Genomic DNA, 20,167 nt, shown 5'->3' on the forward strand with positions numbered 1-20,167 from the left:
CCGCACTTTGGTCAAACTCATGTGGGCCACTTTGAGAACACTGTCCCACCATCTCGTCCTCTGTCGTCCCCTTCTCCTTGTGCCCTCCATCTTTCCCAACATCAGGGTTTTCCAGGGAGTCTTCTAAAGTAGTGGAGGCTAAAGTAGTGGAGCCTCAGCTTCACAATCTGTCCTTCGCGTGAGGTAAAACTTACTAATTGGGAGTCGCAGGCAAGAATTGTTCAAATAAACATTAACAATTTTATTTAACAAGGAAGTTTATGACACGAGTGGATAAAACTTAGGATACCTCAGTTTACAATGTTATTTCCCTTCAAGTTTTTCTCAGTTGTTTCACACTTAAGACTTTGGCTCTTAACAAGGTGGCACTTTCTGCCAGTTACCCTACTCCCGAGGGACTCCAAGCCAAAGACCCAAGGGATCTCTGGTTTGGGAGTCTTCTCTTTCTAGAAGGATCTCTCCCCTCCTGACTGGGATGAGAGCTCAGCAGCCGGTCTCTTTCCAGCTCCTCCTTCTCCTGGCTCAGCCTCCCAGTTCCTTCCTGGCCTGATTTACTCTCCCAGGACACCACACACTGTCCTTCCCACTAAGCTCAGAGACTCCTTTCTCTAGCTGGTGGTCTTTTCCTCAGAGTGGATGTTTCCACCCAGAACCAGCTCCTCTCACTCCCCATCTTCCCCACCTCCCTCCAAAGCTCCTCGCCATGGGGTCAAATGGGCCCACGTCTCCCTCCTCCAGCTCCAGGGCTCTTAGTCTGTCCGATAACCACATGGGGTGTCTTTGGGTGTAATAATAATAATAATAATAATTTATTATTTATACCCCCGCCCATCTGACTGGGCCTCCCCAGCCACTCTGGGTGGCTTTCAAAAACATATTAAAATACTGTAATACATCAAATATTCCCTAAACAGGGCTGCCTTCAGATGTCTTCTAAAAGTCTGGTAGTTGTTCTCTTTGACATCTGCTGGGAGGGTGTTCTACCACTGAGAAGGCCCTCTGCCTAGTTCCCTGTAACTTGGCTTCTCACAGGGAGGGAACCGCCAGAAGGCCCTCGGCGCTGGACCTCAGCGTCCGGGTAGAATGATGGGGGTGGAGACGGTCCTTCAGATATACTGGACCAAGGCCATTAAGAGCTTTCAAGGTCAGCACCAACACTCTGAATTGTGCTCGGAAACGTACTGGGAGCCAATGTAGGTCTTTCAAGACTGGTGTTATATGGTCTCGGTGGCCGCTCCCAGTCACCAGTCTGGCTGCCACATTCTGGATTAGTTGTAGTTTCCGGGTCACCTTCAAAGGTAGCCCCACATAGAGCACATTGCAGTAGTCCAAGCGGGAGATAACCAGAGCATGCACCACTCTGGCGAGGCAATCTGCAGGCAGATAGGGTCTCATCCTGCGTACCAGATGGAGCTGGTAAACAGCTGCCCTGGACACAGATTTGACCTGTACCTCCATGGACAGCTGTGAGTCCAAAATGACTCCCAGGATGTACACCTGGTCCTTCAGGGGCACAGTTACCCCATTCAGGACCAGGGAGTCCTCCACACTGGCCCGCCTCCTGTCCCCCCAAATCTGTACTTCTGTCTTGTCAGGATTCAATCTCAATCTGTTAGCCGCCATCCATCCTCCAACCGCTTCCAGACACTCACACAGGACCTTCACCGCCTTCACTGGTTCTGATTTGAAAGAGAGGTAGAGCTGGGTATCATCCGCATACTGATGAACACCCAGCCCAAACCTACTGATGATCTCTCCCAGCGGCTGCATGTAAATGTTGAAAAGCATGGGAGAGAGGACAGAACCCTGAGGCATCCCACAAGTGAGAGCCCAGGGGTCTGAACACTCATCCCCCACCACCACTTTCTGAACATGGCCCAGGAGGAAGGAGCGGAACCACTGTATGACAGTGCCCTCAGCTCCGAGCCCCTCAAGATGGTCCAGATGGATGTTATGGTCGATGGTGTCAAAAGCCGCTGAGAGATCCAGCAGAACTAGGACACAGCTCTCACCTTTGTCCCTAGCCTGCCGGAGATCATCAACCAGTGCGACCAAGGCAGTTTCAGTCCCATGATGAGGCCTGAATCCCGACTGGAAGGGATCCAAATGGTCCGCTTCTTCCAGGCGTGCCTGGAGTTGTTCAGCAACCACTCGCTCAATCACCTTGCCCAAGAATGGAAGATTTGAGACTGGGCGATAGTTGGCCATACTGGCCGCATCTAAAGATGGTTTTTTAAGAAGCGGTTTAATAACCGCCTCTTTTAGCGGGTCTGGGAAGGCTCCCTCACGGAGGGAAGCATTCACCACCCCACGAAGCCCATCGCCCAGCCCTTCCCGGCTCGCTTTTATTAGCCAGGATGGGCAAGGATACAGGAGACAGGTGGTTGGCTTCATTTGTCCAAGCAGCCTGTCTACATCCTCGGAGATAACCGATTGGAATTGATCCCACGCAATTTGACTAGACAGGACTCTAGCACTCTCCTGCCCCGGCCCTGCTCCCACGGTGGAGTCTACCTCTTCTCGAATCTGAGCGACTTTATCTGCAAAAATCTTTGCAAAATCCTTGCAGGAGATCATGTGGCCCGTACTGGGCCCCGATGTCGCAGGTGGTTCCGCTAAACTGTAAACCACCTGAAAAAGTCTCCTGCTGCTGTTTGAGAGGCAGTGTCGTGTAGTGGTTAAGAGCGGTAGTCTCGTAATCCGGGGAACCGGGTTCGTGTCTCTGCCCTCCACATGCAGCTGCTGGGTTGTTATGATATGAGTACTACGCAGCTGCGAACAAGCAGTTCGATGTTTACATCACATGATGGGTCTAAGCGTGGGACAGGATGTTCCAGGCGATTCTCAGGGTTATGTACTCTGTGTAATATGAGACCTTCCTGTTGTTTGTGTCCAGGACTTTTTCAGTTGCTCGGAGGATTCTGAGTGAGCAGACATGTTTTTGTACAGTGTACAGTCAGGAATAAAATAGAGATGAAATAGACCACTTTCTGACTGTTTTCTTTCTCCTGCTGCTATGCAAGGGGGAAGGGGGTGTGCACCTTTCACCAGGGAGGTGGCGCCTATTCAGATCTCCCTGGTCTGCCAGGATGCCAGCCAGGGTAGGTTACTGGCAACAGGCCCCGACAAGCCTGGGAAGAGGAGCCAGCCTTTCCCGAGGGGGCCAGCTTTCAACATGGTGACCTTGGGCTAGACACACTTCTCTGAAGTCTCTCAGCCCCACTCACATCATAGAATCATAGAATCATAGAGTTGGAAGAGACCACAAGGGCCATCGAGTCCAACCCCCTGCCAAGCAGGAAACACCATCAGAGCACTCCTGACATATGCTTGTCAAGCCTCTGGTTAAAGACCTCCAAAGAAGTGTTTGTTGTGGGGGAGGAAGGGAAAGGAGAATGTTAGCCGCATTAAAGGAAGTGAAAGGCGGGATATCAAATCCAAACTCTTCTTCTTTCTGCAGATGCAATAGAGGCGGTAAAGAAAGTCTTCTTCGCCGTCGCTATCGCCCCTTGGTAGGCTCAACGTTGAACTCTAACCTGTCCGGTCAGATTCGGAATGTTTCATTGCCCTCAGATCCGTAAAAAACCACAGGGCTGTCTGGGCTCCATGCAATCGGAGAGGGCGCTTTGGAGCCAAACAGTCGATAGCCCTGGTTAACTCCACATTCCAGTGGGCCACCAGGGAATCAGCTGAAAGGCCATCAACATGGGATAAAGCATCCCCTACCACTCTCTGGAAACTATTTGGATCCATTAAGTGGCGGGGGCGGACCATCCAAATCAGTCCCACCTCCCTGCAGAGGGGAAGGGTCACAGAGAAGTCAAATTGCACCAGGAAGTGATCTGACCATGGCACTTCTTTCGTTTCGCTTTTACTTAGTATTAGATCACCAACATCCATAGAAGTAAACACCAGGTCCAAGGCATGTCCGCGGCTATGGGTTGGGCCAGACTTATTCAGGGACAGCCCCATGGAGGCCATGCTTTCCACGAAGTCCCGAGCGGCCCCTTGTAAGGTCGTGTCGGCATGGATGCTAAAATCCCCTAGGACAGCCAAGCTAGGTGTCTCCAGGAGAACATCCGCCACAACCTGAAGCAGCTAAGGCAGGGAATCCTTGATGCAGTGTAGGATATTCTCCTAGGTGCCCCAACCATCCAATTCCCCTCAGCTTATTGCAGCCAGATGGCAACAAACAGGTGTGTGTGTCCTGTTTGTTGGCAAGTAAAGCAACACCCTCCCTGGTCGGATGGAGGGACTCGCCTCTTGAATGGTGGAAAGGACCATCCAGCCATGTAGCTGGTCAGGGGCCCAGGCCCCTCCTGAATCTTCTTCTGAGGGTCTCAGGATGGGTGATGAATTTCGGGGAATTGGATTGGCAGGCAGTGCCCCTCTGCATTTGTCCCTGCCCTACCCCAGCGCATCATGGCACTTGGAAGCCACCCCTGAGAGGACCTGCTCTCCTCCCCAGCCTCCCTTTGATTCCATGCGCCTTTCAGAGTGGGACCTCCCTTTTCCCCACTGTCTCTCTATGACACCTGGCTCACAACAAGGCCAGCTTGTCTTCCCAATGTTCCTGTAAGTGAGGAGAAAATGCTTGCCATTTCTGTTTGCCACTGAGCAGTGCTTTGGAGTCACAAGACTCTGTTTACATTCCACACATTCCATACTGTTGGAAGTCTCACAGGAGACGGATTCCTGTTCCTTTGTTCCTTTGTTATTCAGTTGCTCTCTGCTCTCACAGAGAGAGGATGTATTTTTCTGTCTGCGTAGCTGGATAATAAAACTCCTAGCAATGTAGCCCATACCTCTCGTCTCTTTCCTGTGCTGGAAACTCTGCTGAATGGGGAATGTGCCTGGAGCCTTATTGGCAATCACGTTGAGGCGATTCCGGAAGATGAGCTTTATCAGCTCGGTCGAACGGAGATCCCCAGAGGAACTACCAGGGAAGAAGTTCCATTGAACTCAGTGCAATGAGATCTGGGCAGACCTGCAGAATTCTCCAGTTCTAGGATTCCACGACACCCCAGATCACTCTCTGTATCTGGGAAGGGACTGCAGCAGAGCTGTACAGTCACTGAGGGGGGAAGAGGAGACAAGAAGAGCAAGCTTTCTCTTGGCTAAAAACCAAACACCCCAGAAGGAGCAGGAAAGGCCCAGAGGGGGAGAGGCTCTGCAACGACATCCCCCTGGCGGGCCTTTACCTCGCCAGGCTCTCTGGGCACCAAATAGGCTTTCATTTTGATGCCAAGGACGCCCTGAAAGGACTTAGACCAGTCATGACGTGAAGGAGGCACTGAAGGAATAAATCATAATTTGGGTCAGCGCTCCTCCTCCTCCTGTGCATCTGGCCAGAGCCATGGCTGCTTTCCTGAGGCCCCTCCTCTGCTTCTGCCCCCGTGAAGGGGCCCTGATGGGAGGCTGTGGGGGCTGCAGACAGGCCAGCCCTTCAAGAGCAAAAGGGGGCCATCTTGGAGGGGGGTAGGCATAATATTAAGCCTTACTGAGAGAGTCCGAAATCCCCCAATTCTCCTCCACGACTTCCTTATGGAGGGCTCTCTGGTCAGGATCCAGCAATGCCCATTCCACATCTGTGAAATGGAAGGCTACATCTTCAAAGCACACTGGACCCTAAAAGAAAAGGGTTGTCCTCTTAGATAACATAAAGGTGAACTGTTACACTTTCTTGTTTTCTGCCTCTTAATTGGTGTTCAGTATTAATTGGATTTTTTCCCCTGCACATTTTATGGATGAATATTTTGATGTGTTAATGGAATTACCGGTATTCATTGTGTATTTTAATGAAGGGCATTAAGAAACTGGTGTTCTTCAAATCATTCTTCTAATCCTGTGCACAAGCATTCCGGTTTGCCACATGGAAGGATCCCTTCTTCTGTCCCTCTGTGCTGTTCTGGCCGGGTGGGGAGTGCTGGGATCCCAGAATGCTGTGGGAGATAGTAAGTCTGCAGGCTTGAGTCTGCTAGCTGATGCAACTGGCTGATGCAATCGGCCTGCAATACTTTCTATGCAAGTGCAGGGTCAGAATGCTGTCAGTTGATTGGCTGTCCTTGGTTTAAAAGGGAAAGGTGGTGGTGCAGAGGGGTGTGGTCAGAGAGAGAGAGTCTTCCTCTGTGCCTTAAGGTGCAGCCAGGTACTCTCTTTGATTGTATGAACTGCTCGTGTATTATAGCCTGGAGATATTTGTATACAGAGAGCTCACAATAAATATACTGCACTGAAGAACCTGGAACTTTAGCATTTCTGCTAAAGCGCGGCAAAGATTTCGCAACAGGGAGGACTCTCCTGAAGCCCTATAGACATCTCCAAGGTGCGCAGGGGAATGAGAGGGGGAAAGCCCCATTGTGGGACTGATGGGGTGAATCCTGGCCACTCTTTGGTATGGGGTGTGAACTGCTTAGAAGCCTATTTGAGCCTTCAACCCTCCTTCCCTGGCGGTTCCTTCCACCATTCCTCTGTGTCCCCCAGTCCATGACATCCTCTCTCCCCACATGGCCCCTTCCTCCTACCTGCTCTGGGTCCACAGGGGCAGCTTCCCCTCCCCCACCAAGAAAAGATGGACAAACAGGTCTTGCTGGCACCGTTCCGTCTCCTGCGAGAGAATAAGGAACAGCTGTAAAGCTGGGTCTCGTTATTTTGCTCTGGCCCTTGCTCTGGCCCCTTAAATCATACACACCGGGTGGAACAATGATGAACCTTTACATTTAAAGAAACCATTCAACATTTCCCCTGAGTTGAATTCTGAGTCGTCGGGAAGGTCCTCATGGTGGATCCTCGGTTGGGATGACATGTTTGACTGGAATCCTTGCGCTGACCTCTCGGCAGCTTCAGTTGCTAAAGCCTCCTCTAGGGCAGCCTGGAGCGTCAGGTCCTTCTTGGCGTAGAGGCACCACTGCTGCTTCTCGTCCCTCAGGCCACCCACGACGCTGTCGCCAAGCATGTTCTCCAGCTCTGTGATGTTGCAGAGCCGGGCAGCCTGGCAGAGGGAGGTCACATTCCTGGTTATGGTTTCTCCGGAGACCAGCCGCTTTGCCTAGAAGGCATTTCGACACGCTACCCCCGAGGGTTGTTGCGAGAAGTGCCCCTTCAGCCATTCTATTATCGTGTCATAGGGAACGGTCACAATATTTGTGGGAGCGAGGAGGGCAAGGGCGATCTTGAACGTTTCTTCTCCACAGTTCTGAAGAAGGTTGCCCTCTTCTTGGCTGTGTCTCATGACGTCCTTTGCCTCCGGGAGGAACTGGAAGCGGGTGGCGTATCCTTCCCAGTCTCCTGAGACTGGGCTGAACGGCATGAAGCAGTTGTCTGTCACCATTCTGGGTCCTTGGGCCCTGGAGCTGTAGCCTGGATGCGCGGTGCAATTGCGTGTTGCGTGTGGCGGCTGTATCCGGTGCACGACAGACAGCTCAGCAGGATCCCACCTTCATCGCCAGTGAAATATATTCGGAGTCCTGTAGTGATTTCATGCTCTTTATTGCAGTTTGTAAAACAGTGATTTAATTGCCCCCCAAACCTCAGGCTTTTATATACATTATTTACACAATGAGTCCCATCTGATTGGCTGTTTCTGTTGGGATCCTGCCAGGGAGACAGAGGCATCAGGCCTCCATGTCGTCTCCAGACGATCTCCGGTCTCCCGTTGGAACAGCATCAGTCAATTAGCGACACGAGCCTCAGACGCATTCCAAGACTCATGCACGCCCTTCTCGCAGCGTTTCCACAACGGAAGATTCACCCAGGCGAGCATATTTACAGCTTTATTCAACGTTGGTCAGAACAAAGGAAAAACATGACTGCTTGCATCCATGTCAAGGAAAACAGCCAGAACAAAAGCTATATACAAAACGGAAACTCCCAGTGAGCAGGAAGTAAACAGGCATGTGACACACAACAGTTGCCTGTTCCCTTTTTTAAGGAGGAACAGAAATATCCTAACAGATTCTGCTTCCCTCCTGGAGCCTGATTGGTCTTTTCCTGCAAGCCAATCAGTTGTTGCATTCTAGGATCCTACTTGCCCGCATGCCTTGAGGCCCCAAGATGGGCGAAGGAAGGCCTGGGGGGCAGCTGCTGGCTGGGACTTTGATTGGGGCAGGGTGGGGGCACAGGGAGACAGGAAGACCGGCCAGGGGGTGGCACTGGGGGGATTTATTCACATTGGTTTTCTACCCAAAAACCACCACCCCCGGCTGTGAGGAGGGTGGCGCCTCCTCCATGAATTCCTCTTCCACTCCCAGCCACTCCGCTCAAACCTTTTCTAAAATCCTGCTCTCCTCCCTCCTCTCCGTCTCAGAGGCTGGGCTTTCTGTCTCATCTCAAGATCCGCCAAAGCGCCGGCAACTACCTCTTATCTCCCACCCAAACCGTCCACATCAATCCTAAGCGTCTCCTGTTCTGATTTCCATTTTTTGTCTTCCAGCTTTTCAGACTTCTCCTCCCTTCCTTTCATGGAGACATCTAGTGCTTCTGTTTTCTTTGTCAGTGTCTCTACTTTAGTGGTCAAATTTGTCTCCATTTCATTATTTTTATCAATTCGGGCTAATAGCTACTCCAAATTTAACACAGGCCTGGTGTAAACTGTTTTTGAACTGCCATATTCAAAATCTCCCTCTCCCTTGTTCTCAAAGCAGCCTATTTTCCAGCGGCACCTTATCAGTTTGTCAAGGTCACGGAATAACTCTTTCCTAAGAGATCCTGTTTCCTGCATTTTTCCAGTCCTCCCTCTTCCTTCCAGCCTGATCCCCAACACACACAAGCTGTTTAACATAATATCCAATTTCTCAAATTAAGATTCAAATTAAACAAATAAACCAAATATTTACTTTAAGAGAGGAACCATAAAACAGAAAAAAGAAATAACGTGTCCAAGAGGACATAGCAATGTAGGTGTCTAGATAAGAGTGGTTGTCTTGCAGGAATCCAATTCTCTTTAAGTAGCTCAGAGTAGAAGAAATATTTTCCTTCAAAGAGAAACGAACTTGTCCAAACCTGTCTTGATTTTAGCTGTTTCAGGGAGCTCTAAGTCCTTTGAAGAGCTCCAATTGTGTTAAGAACTTAAAAAATGAGACCAGACTTTCATAAATCCCTCCAATAACACTCTTGGCACTGAAATAGTTTCTACCCTGTGTGAATTCTTTGATGTGCAGTGAGATGGGAGCCCTGAGTGAAGCTCTTTCCACATTCCATGCAGTGATATGGTTTCTCCCCTGTATGAATTCTACGATGGGAAGTGAGGCTGTGGCTGTGACTGAAGCTCTTTCCACACTCCAAGCAGTGATATGGTTTCTCCCCTGTATGAATCCTTTGATGGGAAGTGAGATGGGAGCTCTGACTGAAGCTCTTTCCACATTCCATGCACTGATAGGGTTTCTTCCCCGTATGAATCCTTTGATGGGAAGTGAGTTGGGAACTCCAATTGAAGCTCTTTCCACATTCCACGCACTGATAGGGTTTTTCCCCTGTATGAATTCTACGATGGGAAGTGAGATCGTGGCTGTTACTGAAGCTCTTTCCACACTCCAAGCAGTGATAGGGTTTCTCCCCTGTATGAATTCTACGGTGGGAAGTGAGACTTTCTTTCCAGGTGAAGCTTTTTCCACATTCCATGCATTGATAGGGTTTCTCCCCTGTATGAATTCTTTGATGGGAGGTGAGAGAGGAGCTTTCAGTGAAGCTCTTTCCACATTCCACGCACTGATAGGGTTTCTCCCCTGTATGAATCCTTTGATGGGAAGTGAGCTTGTCCCTCTGCTTGAAGCTCTTTCCACATTCCACGCACTGAAAGGGTTTCTCCCCTGTATGAATCCTTTGATGGAATGTGAGATGGGCCCTCCGATTGAAGCTCTTTCCACATTCCACGCACTGATAGGGTTTTTCCCCTGTATGAATCCTTTGATGGGAAGTGAAACTGCTTTTTTGACTGAAGCTCTTTCCACATTCCACGCACTGATAGGGCTTCTCCCCTGTATGAATTCTTTGATGGGAAGTAAAACTTATTTTCCAGGTGAAGCTCTTTCCACATTCCACGCACTGATAGGGTTTCTCACCTGTATGAATCCTTTGATGGGAAGTAAAACTTATTTTCCAGGTGAAGCTCTTTCCACATTCCACGCATTGATAGGGTTTCTCCCCTGTATGAATCCTTTGATGGGAAGTGAGTTGGAAGCTCTGACTGAAGCTCTTTCCACACTCCAAGCAGTGATAGGGTTTCTCCCCTGTATGAATCCTTTGATGGGAGGTGAAACTTATTTTCCAGGTGAAGCTCTTTCCACATTCCACGCACTGATAGGGTTTCTCCCCTGTATGAATCCTTTGATGGGAAGTGAGTTGGGAGCTCTGACTGAAGCTCTTTCCACATTCCACGCACTGATAGGGTTTCTCCCCTGTATGAATTCTACGATGGGAAGTGAGTTGGGAGCTCTGACTGAAGCTCTTTCCACATTCCACGCACTGATAGGGTTTCTCCCCTGTATGAATTCTACGATGGGAAGTGAGATCGTTGCTTTTACTGAAGCTCTTTCCACATTCCAGGCACTGATAGGGTTTCTCCCCAGTATGAATCCTTTGATGGGAAGTGAAACTTATTTTCCAGGTGAAGCTCTTTCCACATTCCACGCACTGATAGGGTTTCTCACCTGTATGAATCCTTTGATGGGAAGTGAGATCTGAGCAATTTCTGAATCTCTTTCCACACTCCAAGCAGTGATAGGGTTTCTCCCCTGTATGAATTCTTTGATGGGAGGTGAGAGAGGAGCCGTCAGTGAAGTTCTTTCCACACTCTAAGCAGTGATAGGGTTTTTCCCCTGTATGAATTCTTTGATGTGCAGTGAGATGGGAGCCCTGACTGAAGCTCTTTCCACATTCCATGCAGTGATATGGTTTCTCCCCTGTATGAATCCTTTGATGGGAAGTGAGATTGGGGCTGTGACTGAAGCTCTTTCCACACTCCAAGCAGTGATAGTTTTTTCCCCCTGTATGAATTCTTTGATGGGCAGCGAAACTCTGTTTCCAGGTGAAGCTCTTTCCACATTCCAAGCACTGATAGGGTTTCTTCTCAAGGGGATTGCTTTGATGGGAAGTGGAATGGGAGCTCTGACTGAAGCCCTCTCCACAGTCTGAATCCTGATATGGCTCCTCCCCTGTGTGGATTTCGTTGTAGTCTCCCTTGTTCTTCATTTCCAATTCATCACCACCTGAAACTAAGAGGCAAATGGATTAGAGTCTCAGGAAGAAGTGCAGTCCCAAATTATGGAACAATGCTCATTAATGCTTGGGACAGGGGAAGAACTGAAGGGAGTTAGATGTTATAATGTTCCTTTTGTTCTGTAAAAATGTCTAGTTTTGTATACAAATCAAGTTGAATATTATATGTTATATCTGTACTACCTTCATAAATAAAATGTGCTTTTATTATTATTTAAAGGTGGCCAAAGCGGGAAACAGGGACGCAGGTGGCGCTGTGGGTTAAAGCCTCAGCGCCTAGGACTTGCCGATCGAAAGGTCGACGGTTCGAATCCCTGCGGCGGGGTGCGCTCCCGCTGCTCGGTCCCAGCGCCTGCCAACCTAGCAGTTCGAAAGCACCTCCGGGTGCAAGTAGATAAATAGGGACCGCTTACCAGCGGGAAGGTAAACAGCGTTTCCGTGTGCGGCTCTGGCTCGCCAGATGCAGCTTTGTCACGCTGGCCACGTGACCCGGAAGTGTCTCCGGACAGCGCTGGCCCCTGGCCTCTTAAGTGAGATGGGTGCACAACCCCAGAGTCTGTCAAGACTGGCCCGTATGGGCAGGGGTACCTTTACCTTTACCTTTAAAGCGGGAAAGTTCCCTGTCCAAAATGAAGATATACAGTGGTACCTCAGGTTACATACGCTTCAGGTTACGTACGCTTCAGGTTACAGACTCTGCTAACCCAGAAATAATGCTTCAGTTTAAGAACTTTGCTTCAGGATAAGAACAGAAATCATGCCCCGGCGGCGCAGCGGCAACAGCAGGTGACCCCATTAGCTAAAGTGGTGCTTCAGGTTAAAAACAGTTTCAGGTTAAGAAAGGACCTCCGGAACGAATTAAGTACTTAACCCGAGATACTACTGTATTCAATATGCTACGTTGTTCAATATGCAGTAATAAATCTAAACAAATTTTAAGAGCTTGAGAAATATTTGGGAACATTGACTCTGGACTGACTTGGTCATAGTCAGCTACCTTGTGGTCAGCGATGTAAGAGTAGGGGAATAAAGATGGCAAACATGAACTTCTGTGTGCTGAAAAACACATTTTGTATATTGAACAAATGTGTGTAGCAGCTGCCAAATTTAAATTTCTTTAGTGGCTAAAAATTTAATGATGATGTGCATCACCTTAAACCAATTTGGATGTTTTCTTAAATTCTCGACATCACAGAATGCAGCAGAAACTTGTCATATCAGTATTATTATTATTATTATTATTAAAGTTTCCTTACACTGGTATCTCAGGTTACATACGCTTCAGGTTACAGACTCCGCTAACCTAGAAATAGTACCTCAGATTAAGAACTTTGCTTCAGGATGAGAACAGAAATCGTGCTCTGGCAGCGCAGCGGCAGCAGGAGGCCCCATTAGCTAAAGTGGTGCTTCAGGTGAAGAACAGTTTCAGGTTAAGAACAGACCTCCAGAACGAATTAAGTTCTTAACCCGAAGTACCACTGTACTTAAATGTTACATTTTTGTGAGAAGTTACAGGGGACGAGGCAAGGGGCCTTCTCGATAGGGGAACCCACCCTGTGGAACGCCCTCTCAACATATGTCAAGGAAATAACTATGCAACTTTTAGAGGACTTCTGAAGGCACCTCTGTATTGGGAAGTTTTTAATGTTTGATGTTTTATTTTTTTTTGGTCTATTTGTTGGAAGTTGCCCAGAGTGGCTGGGGCCACCCAGTCAGATGGGCAGGGTAAAAATAATAAAATTATCATTATTGTTACTACAGGGTTCACTGCCTGAGATTCAAAAAGCCTGGCTCTGTTTTGGGATGGAGTTTGTTTGGTTCAGTCGTGGAATCTGTGCCATCTCCAATGTCAAGCGACTCTTTGGTCAACCAGAGAGAGACAGAAGCAAGAACAAAAGCAGGAAACTTGACTGAAGCTACTTCAACACCTCAAATCACTCTGAATCCTACATTTAAGAAGGCCTGGGCAGTTCAGACAGCCTGATCGTGGTTTTAAACGGCAGAACTGGAGGAAGAATATTCACAGGGAAAACAATCAATAGCCATCCCTCCAAGGTTTGCTGTGGGAGTGTTAACATCCCAGGTGCTGCGGGTGGCGCTGTTGAGCCTCATCGAAATATCAGAGGTTCGTCACATAGAGAGATGTCTTGCATTACAAAACAGATAGGATGATCCAATAGGGAGCCTTACCGAGTGAGTCCAAGATCCCACGATTCTCCTCCATGACCTCCTGATGCAGAGCTCTCTGGTCAGGATCCAGCAACGCCCACTCCCCGTCTGTGAAATGGACAGCCACATCTTCAAAGCACACTGGACCCTAACAGAACAGGAAAAAGGCTGTCCTCTTAGAGAACATTCCCTTGGCTCTGTTGTTTTCTACAGCGGCCAGACCCCTCTCTGCCTTCCTCATCCCTCTCTCCTGCTGCAGCTTCTGCCTCGGAGTCTGGGCTGCTCTCTGCCACAGACTCCCTCTGCTCCCTCAGCCCTCTTCCCTCTCCAGCTTCAGACACCTCCTCCTCCTCCTCCTCCTCCTCCTCCTCCTCCTCCCAGTCGGCTCCCTCTTCTCTGGCTCCTCCCACCATTCCTCTGCATCCAAGCAGTCCTTCCCCACAAGGCTCCTTCCCCCTACCTGATCTGGGTCCACAGCTGCTGCCTCCCCTCCACCACCATGAAAAGATGAAGGAGCAGGTCTTGGTGGCATCATTCCGTCACCTGGGAGAGACCAAGGTAAGTAGAAACCGTGAGCGCCTGATTCTCTCAGAGGTGAAACAGTGCATCTCTAAGTACAGGTGGGGCTTCCTCAAAGTCTCCCCTGCTAGCTTCCGGTTTCGCTCTGCTTTAATGGAGGCAGCGGGAGATCGTTGGCAAAGGAAAAACAAGGATGACTGAGGGTAATTCTCCTTGCAAGTTGCCCCCAGGGACAGGGGGGAACGGGCTTCACTCCCAGTTTGTCTCAGTATCTGGCTCCGGCTCCGGCATGGATTGCGGGAGGCAGGGAGGCACTGAGTGCAAAAGCCCTTCGCCTTCCGAAAACCCTCCTTCGCTGCCATTAAGAAGCAGAGGTTCTCCTGTCAATTAGAGCTCAATTTGGACTAATGTACAGGCGTTGCTAGGGACGCAGGTGGCGCTGTGGATTAAAGCCTCAGCGCCTAGGACTTGCCGATCGAAAGGTCGGCGGTTCGAATCCCTGCGGCGGGCTGTACAGGCGTTGCTGGAAGAGATGAGATCATAAACTGCGGAACTGAACCAGCTGCAAGGTCTTTAAGGTTTGAATTTGAGAGTAGACTTCATTTGGTGCAAAAGACGTGGGGTGTGTGTGTGGAGCCTATGGCTTCTTTATACGAAGTTTTCTTCTCTACATTAATGACTTGGCAGCCCACCATTGAATGCTAGTTCAAATTATGTATGTACAGGTGTGCAGGGATGAAACTGGATTACAGATATGGAATATGACATCAAATGGAACTGTGTGTGTAAAAACAAAAAGGAAAAAGGGAGGGAAGCTCTATTTTACAAAAGGTTTATGATGGAAAATTAGAGCTGACTCTTCCACATCCTTCATTGTATACAGACTGAACTGATTAATGCTAAAAGGACTTGGAATTTAATCTAATTGGATAAATGCAAATTTATCTTAGGCCAGACAGAGGGATGTAAGGAATCTGAAAGTTGTGAGGGAGCTGATAAGGTTCATTACTGAGTCATTTGGAATTCTGACCGATCCCTCTCTTGCCCAGGCGGAGAAGAAAAATGGCGAAAACTGATTATTTATTGGGACTGTGTGATTTTTGCAGCTGCTGTTAAAGTTGCCAAACAACGAAGCACAGGACAGAGCGATGGAGAATGTCTGAAACCACAATGGGATATTAGCTCCACCCAAGGAATGATGGAGAACAGCAACAACCAGGAAAAGATAGACAGAACATTTTACAAGGACAGGAAGAAATATCACAAACAGAAAGATTGCCACACACAGGAAGAGTAAGGATATCACTGGAGTGCCTCACTTGTAGTTTTATATATTATTTGATGTTTCCATACGAATGAAAGTCATTAATACTGCAGTTCTTGTATAAAGGATTGTTATCTTGACAGGAGGGTAATTGAAAATAATAAGATTTTGGAATGGAGAAATCAAGAAAATCATCAAACAATCGGTTTTAGCATGCGGGGGGCCACCTATATTATATAATTTTGTATCTTAAAGTTTGGTATTACTAATTGTATTGTAATTTCGCATTGTTATAATGAGGCTATTATTGGACTGTAATTGTAAACTAATCAAATTACTATCATAAACGTCTTCCCAGCTGAGTACATTTGGACATTTGTATCCATTTCATATATTAGTTGTGCAAAAATACATCTCCCCCCCCCCCCCCCCGAGCTCTGGGCTCCAGGTGTCTTCCCCCAAAAGATGTAAAGAAATCACAGATTAGTTTCAAAACCAAGAGAATGTGACAAAACGGGGGAGAAAACACTCCTTCCTCCTTACCCAGAGGCCTCACTCTGGCGTCCAACGGAGTCTTCTCTGCCTCCGAAGAATCAAGACCCATTTTTGCCCAAAGATCCTTCCTCTGAAAGAGCAACAAGGATTCAAAACAGAGAATGGGGAGAAGGGTTAGAAAAGGAATGGCAGAGGCAAGCGCATTCGGGGGACAGAGGTGAAAGCTGCTTCCTGCTTCTGCTAGACTGGTGTCTGGGGTTGGCTGCCAGGACCATGAAACATTGGTCCTCAAGGATCTTCACTGGCTCCCAGAACCTTTCCCAGCACAATTCAAAGCCCTCAACGGCCTGAAAGGCCCACTATACCCAAAGGAGCGTCTCCATGAACTGAGGTCCAGTTCCGAGGTTCTTCTGCTGATTCCCTCCCTGTGATAAGTGAAGTTACAGGGAACCAGGCAGAAGACCTTCTCCACAGTGGCCCCCACCCTGGGGAATGCCCTCCCATCAGGCGAGAAGGAGATAAGAAAATGCATAACTGTCAGGGACTCAGCGGGAGCGCAGGGAGGGGAGGAGATGGAGAGCGAGGGGGAGCAATCCGAGGGCAGCGTAGGAGAATATGACAGCAGCCTGAGAGATTCCGTGAGCCTCTCGAGCGAATCGGAAGATTCACAGAAGGGGGCGCCGATGGGCAGGGCAAGGGGGGACCCAAGGGGGACACCCCAGAAACAAGGGGCCAGCGGGGACTCCCAGAGCAGCAGTTGGAAATCAGGACCAGCTTCCCCACCAGAGCGTAGTGGGGGGGAGGAGTTCCAGGTGTCAGAGCCCACATATGCACCACCAGCGAGAGAAGATGAGTCAGGGTTGGCCACGCCTCCATCGGAGAGCGAGGGAACGGTCAAGAGGAAAGTTGCAGGCTGGGCGCGCGCGCCAAGTTCAAATGTACAGGCGAGCGGCACAGAAGGTAGCCCGGATAGGGAACCAGGTCCTAAAGCCCGCCGGAAGGAGGGGGAAGAATCATCAGGGTCAGCGTCAGAGGAGTCCAGAAAGGATGGAACCCTAGCGGGCAGGAGGGCCCAGAGGAGAAAGGAACTTAGGAAGAGGTGGAGCAAAGCGAGAGTGTTAAACTGGTGTGGAAGGGGCGGAGACTCAGACGGGACTTCGCCGGTCTAGGCTTTAAGACGTAGAGCTGCGCGCTGCGGCTTTGAAATGGAAACTAAACCTCAATAAAGACTTTTGTACATAACGACAGCCTAGCGTTGGTCCTCTGTGAGCTGGGACCTGGAGGCAGCTCTGACAATAACTTTTAGAAGACATCTGATGTCTTCTTATGCTTTTATATGTGCTGGAAGGCACATGGGTGTAGGATTAATAATAATAATAATAAGATCTGTTCCTAGATGGGCCATTAGGAAATGATTTGGGAATACTCTCCCTCCTCTTTGGAGCCCCTTGGGCGTATCCAGAGGAAAGTCTCTCTCACCTGCTGCTCTGCCTGCTTCCTCTCCTCTGCCTGACTCAGGAGGAAACCTTCGGCCAGGGCCACCGCCTGGGAACTGGTCTCCGCTCCGCATTCCCTCACCCAGCTCTCCATCTCCAGGGGAAGGACAGCCAGGAACTGCTCCAAGATCACCAGGTCCAACATCTGAGCTTTCGTGTGCCTTTCTGGCTTCAGCCACTGATGGTCAAGGTGGTAGAATTGGCTGCAAACCTCTCGGGGTCCTTTGGCCTCCTGGGAGCAGAACTGACTGAGCTTCTGGCTCTGCACTTCTGAGCAAGGGGTGTCCTCCTTACCCAGAATCCTCTGCATGGAGTTTTCCCGGAATCCCTCACTGCTCCCTGTTTCCATGGCATGGCCTCTTCCTGCTTCAGGGCCAGCAGAGTCTTGCTCATCCATCTGGGCTCTCCGGAAGTCTCCAAGAGATTGGAAGGAGCCCCTTGGTCCTCTGCCAAGTTCTGTGGGTACTAATGCGAGGTGCAGAAAATCGTATGAATCAAACACACTATTCTATTGTAAGATGAAGAGGAGGAGAATGTTTCCTGAGGAAGCGTGGATGAGTCTTGCTAGGAACCAGGGCTGGATTGCACCACAGCTCAGACTCCAAGCTGTATGGGGGGGAAAGGGGGAGGAAGAAGTCATAACTGTGAGTGACAAGTGAGTGTAATCTGGAGCCAGGGCAACAGTGGGGGTCCCTCCCAACCCCACTTCATAGTCCAGAGCCTCGCCCCAACCCAGCCATATCTGCTTGGGTGGCTTGGTGAGCAGCAGGGCCCATGTCTAGCTCCAGCCACTGTCCCTTTGGCACAGACAGGATGTGGCCATGGGACTTCCTGCTCTGGATCCGAGGGGAAGGTGGCAAGGCCCTCTGGGTGGAACTGCCCTGGAAGACACCTCGGAAACTGGACTTTCCATCAAATAAAGAATTAGGGAGGGAAAATGGCCAACACACAGATTTATGAATAGAGAGAGAAGGGAAGCTTCATGGTATTTCCCTCTTAATATACTTCTCCCTCACAATTATGTCCCTCCTAATATACTTCTCCCTCACAATTATGCCCCTCCTAATATACTTCTCCCTCACAATTATGCCCCTCTTAATATACTTCTCCCTCATAATAATGTCCCTCTTAATATACTTCTCCCTCACAATTATGTCCCTCTTAATATACTTCTCCCTCACAATAATGTCCCTCTTAATATACTTCTCCCTCACAATAATGTCCCTCTTAATATACTTCTCTCTCATAATAATGTCCCTCTTAATATACTTCTCCCTCACAATAATGTCCCTCTTAATATACTTCTCCCTCACAATTATGTCCCTCTTAATATACTTCTCCCTCACAATAATGTCCCTCTTAATATACTTCTCCCTCACAATAATGTCCCTCTTAATATACTTCTCCCTCACAATTATGTCCCTCCTAATATACTTCTCCCTCACAATTATGCCCCTCCTAATATACTTCTCCCTCACAATTATGTCCCTCCTAATGTCCTTCTCCCTCACAATTATGTCCCTCCTAATGTCCTTCTCCCTCACAATTATGTCCCTCCTAATGTCCTTCTCCCTCACAATTATGTCCCTCTTAATATACTTCTCCCTCACAATTATGTCCCTCTTAATATACTTCTCTCTCAGAATAATGTCCCTCTTAATACACTTCTCCCTCACAATTAGGTCCCTCCAAATTTCTTTCTCCCTCACTCCTGTCTTCCAGTCCCGCCCCACCTCCCTGGCCAGGGGCCTGAGGTCCCTCTGGCTCCCTCCCGGACCCCCAGCCTCTCTTCCCTCCCCTTCCCGCCTCCCGGGGCAGGGAGTTCCCCAGGCTTCCCCCGAGAGGAGACCCACCAGAGCCCGGCAGGCGAAGGCGAGGCCGGAAGGGACGGAAGGGACGTCAGAGGGGAGGAGGAGGGGGAGGAGCATCGGCCCGCCTTCCTTTCCTCTCCTCTCTAGGAAGCCAGCTCGGCGCCCCTTAACCCTTCTCTCTCCCTGCGGAGTAGATCGGGGCGTCGCGCAGGCGCAGAGCTTCCCCTTCCGGGGGGGGGGGGGCAGGGAGGAAGCAGGACCCAGAACCCGGGACTGTGCGCGTGTTCGTGTGAAGGGGGAACCCGTGTCCGGGAGGTGGAGCCCCTCTCTCTGCCTGGGGCTGCGAAGGGGAGTCTGGGCGAGCAAGAGGGGGGGTCTTTGGGGGGCCAGATGGGGGACCCGGGGATGTCTCTTCTCCGGGGGGCCGAGTCTCTCTTGGGGTCCCCTTGGGGGTCTGCGGGGCAGAGAGCCCTGTACCAGCAAGAGGGGGTCCCGGGGGGCTGAAGGAGCAGGGGGGTCTCTGGGGGGCCAGATGGGGGATCCGGGGGGGGCGAGTCTCTCTTGGGGGCCCCTTGGGGGTCTGCGGGGCAGAGAGCCCTGTCCCAGCAAGAGGGGGTCCCGGGGGGGCTGGAGGGGGGAGACATTGCCAGACATAGCTGGGGGGGGGCCATTCTGTGTTGTCCCATCTGCTGCTTTGTGTCTGTATTTCAGCCATAAATGTATGTTCTTGGTGAAGTCACATTGGAAGCAACACAGGAGCAGCCAAGGGGGTTTTCCTAGGAAGCCTTTTATTCCCCCTCCGGTGACATTGTTAGAAGTTTGTGGGTGGGTTGAAGCCTCAGCGCCTAGGACTTGCCGATCGAAAGGTCGGCGGTTCGAATCCCTGCGGCGGGGTGCGCTCCCGCTGCTCGGTCCCAGCGCCTGCCAACCTAGCAGTTTGAAAGCACCTCCGGGTGCAAGTAGATAAATAGGGACCGCTTACCAGCGGGAAGGTAAACGGCGTTTCCGTGTGCGGCTCTGGCTCGCCAGAGCAGCGATGTCACGCTGGCCACGTGACCCGGAAGTGTCTCCGGACAGCGCTGGCCCCTGGCCTCTTAAGTGAGATGGGCGCACAACCCCAGAGTCTGTCAAGACTGGCCCGTACGGGCAGGGGTACCTTTACCTTTACCTTTAAGCTCCGTAAAATACCTCAAGTTCAT

At 50.0% G+C, this 20,167-nt stretch overlaps 1 protein-coding gene and 1 long non-coding RNA gene across 7 annotated transcripts in view; one reads left to right on the forward strand and one right to left on the reverse strand.

Annotated features, from left to right (window-relative positions):
- Nucleotides 1-10,628, forward strand: part of LOC307221400 — a 35,545-nt gene extending 24,917 nt beyond the window's left edge. Inside the window, exon 3 of the long non-coding RNA XR_013841370.1 lies at nt 10,566-10,628. This is a non-coding gene — a long non-coding RNA (uncharacterized lncRNA). The remainder of the gene's footprint in view (nt 1-10,565) is intronic.
- LOC307221078 (uncharacterized protein) overlaps nt 1-20,167 on the reverse strand; it is a gene marked incomplete at its 5' end in the record, with an annotated part of 67,497 nt that overhangs the window by 12,745 nt on the left and 34,585 nt on the right. The window contains 5 exons of one of the 6 annotated variants that reach the window (XM_079985283.1): nt 9,278-11,204; nt 13,405-13,531; nt 13,844-13,926; nt 15,710-15,791; nt 17,141-17,554. In XM_079985283.1, the coding sequence (XP_079841409.1) occupies nt 9,278-11,204; nt 13,405-13,531; nt 13,844-13,926; nt 15,710-15,791; nt 17,141-17,554 (2,633 nt within the window). Of the gene's footprint in view, nt 1-9,277; nt 11,211-13,404; nt 13,731-13,843; nt 13,927-15,709; nt 15,792-17,140; nt 17,555-20,167 lie in introns of those variants that run through there. The other 5 variants (XM_079985282.1, XM_079985286.1, XM_079985285.1 and 2 more) reach the window with 5 other exon arrangements.

The sequence above is a fragment of the Podarcis cretensis genome, assembly GCF_951804945.1.
Source record: "Podarcis cretensis genome assembly, chromosome: 8".
NCBI classification, from domain to species: Eukaryota; Metazoa; Chordata; class Lepidosauria; order Squamata; family Lacertidae; genus Podarcis; species Podarcis cretensis.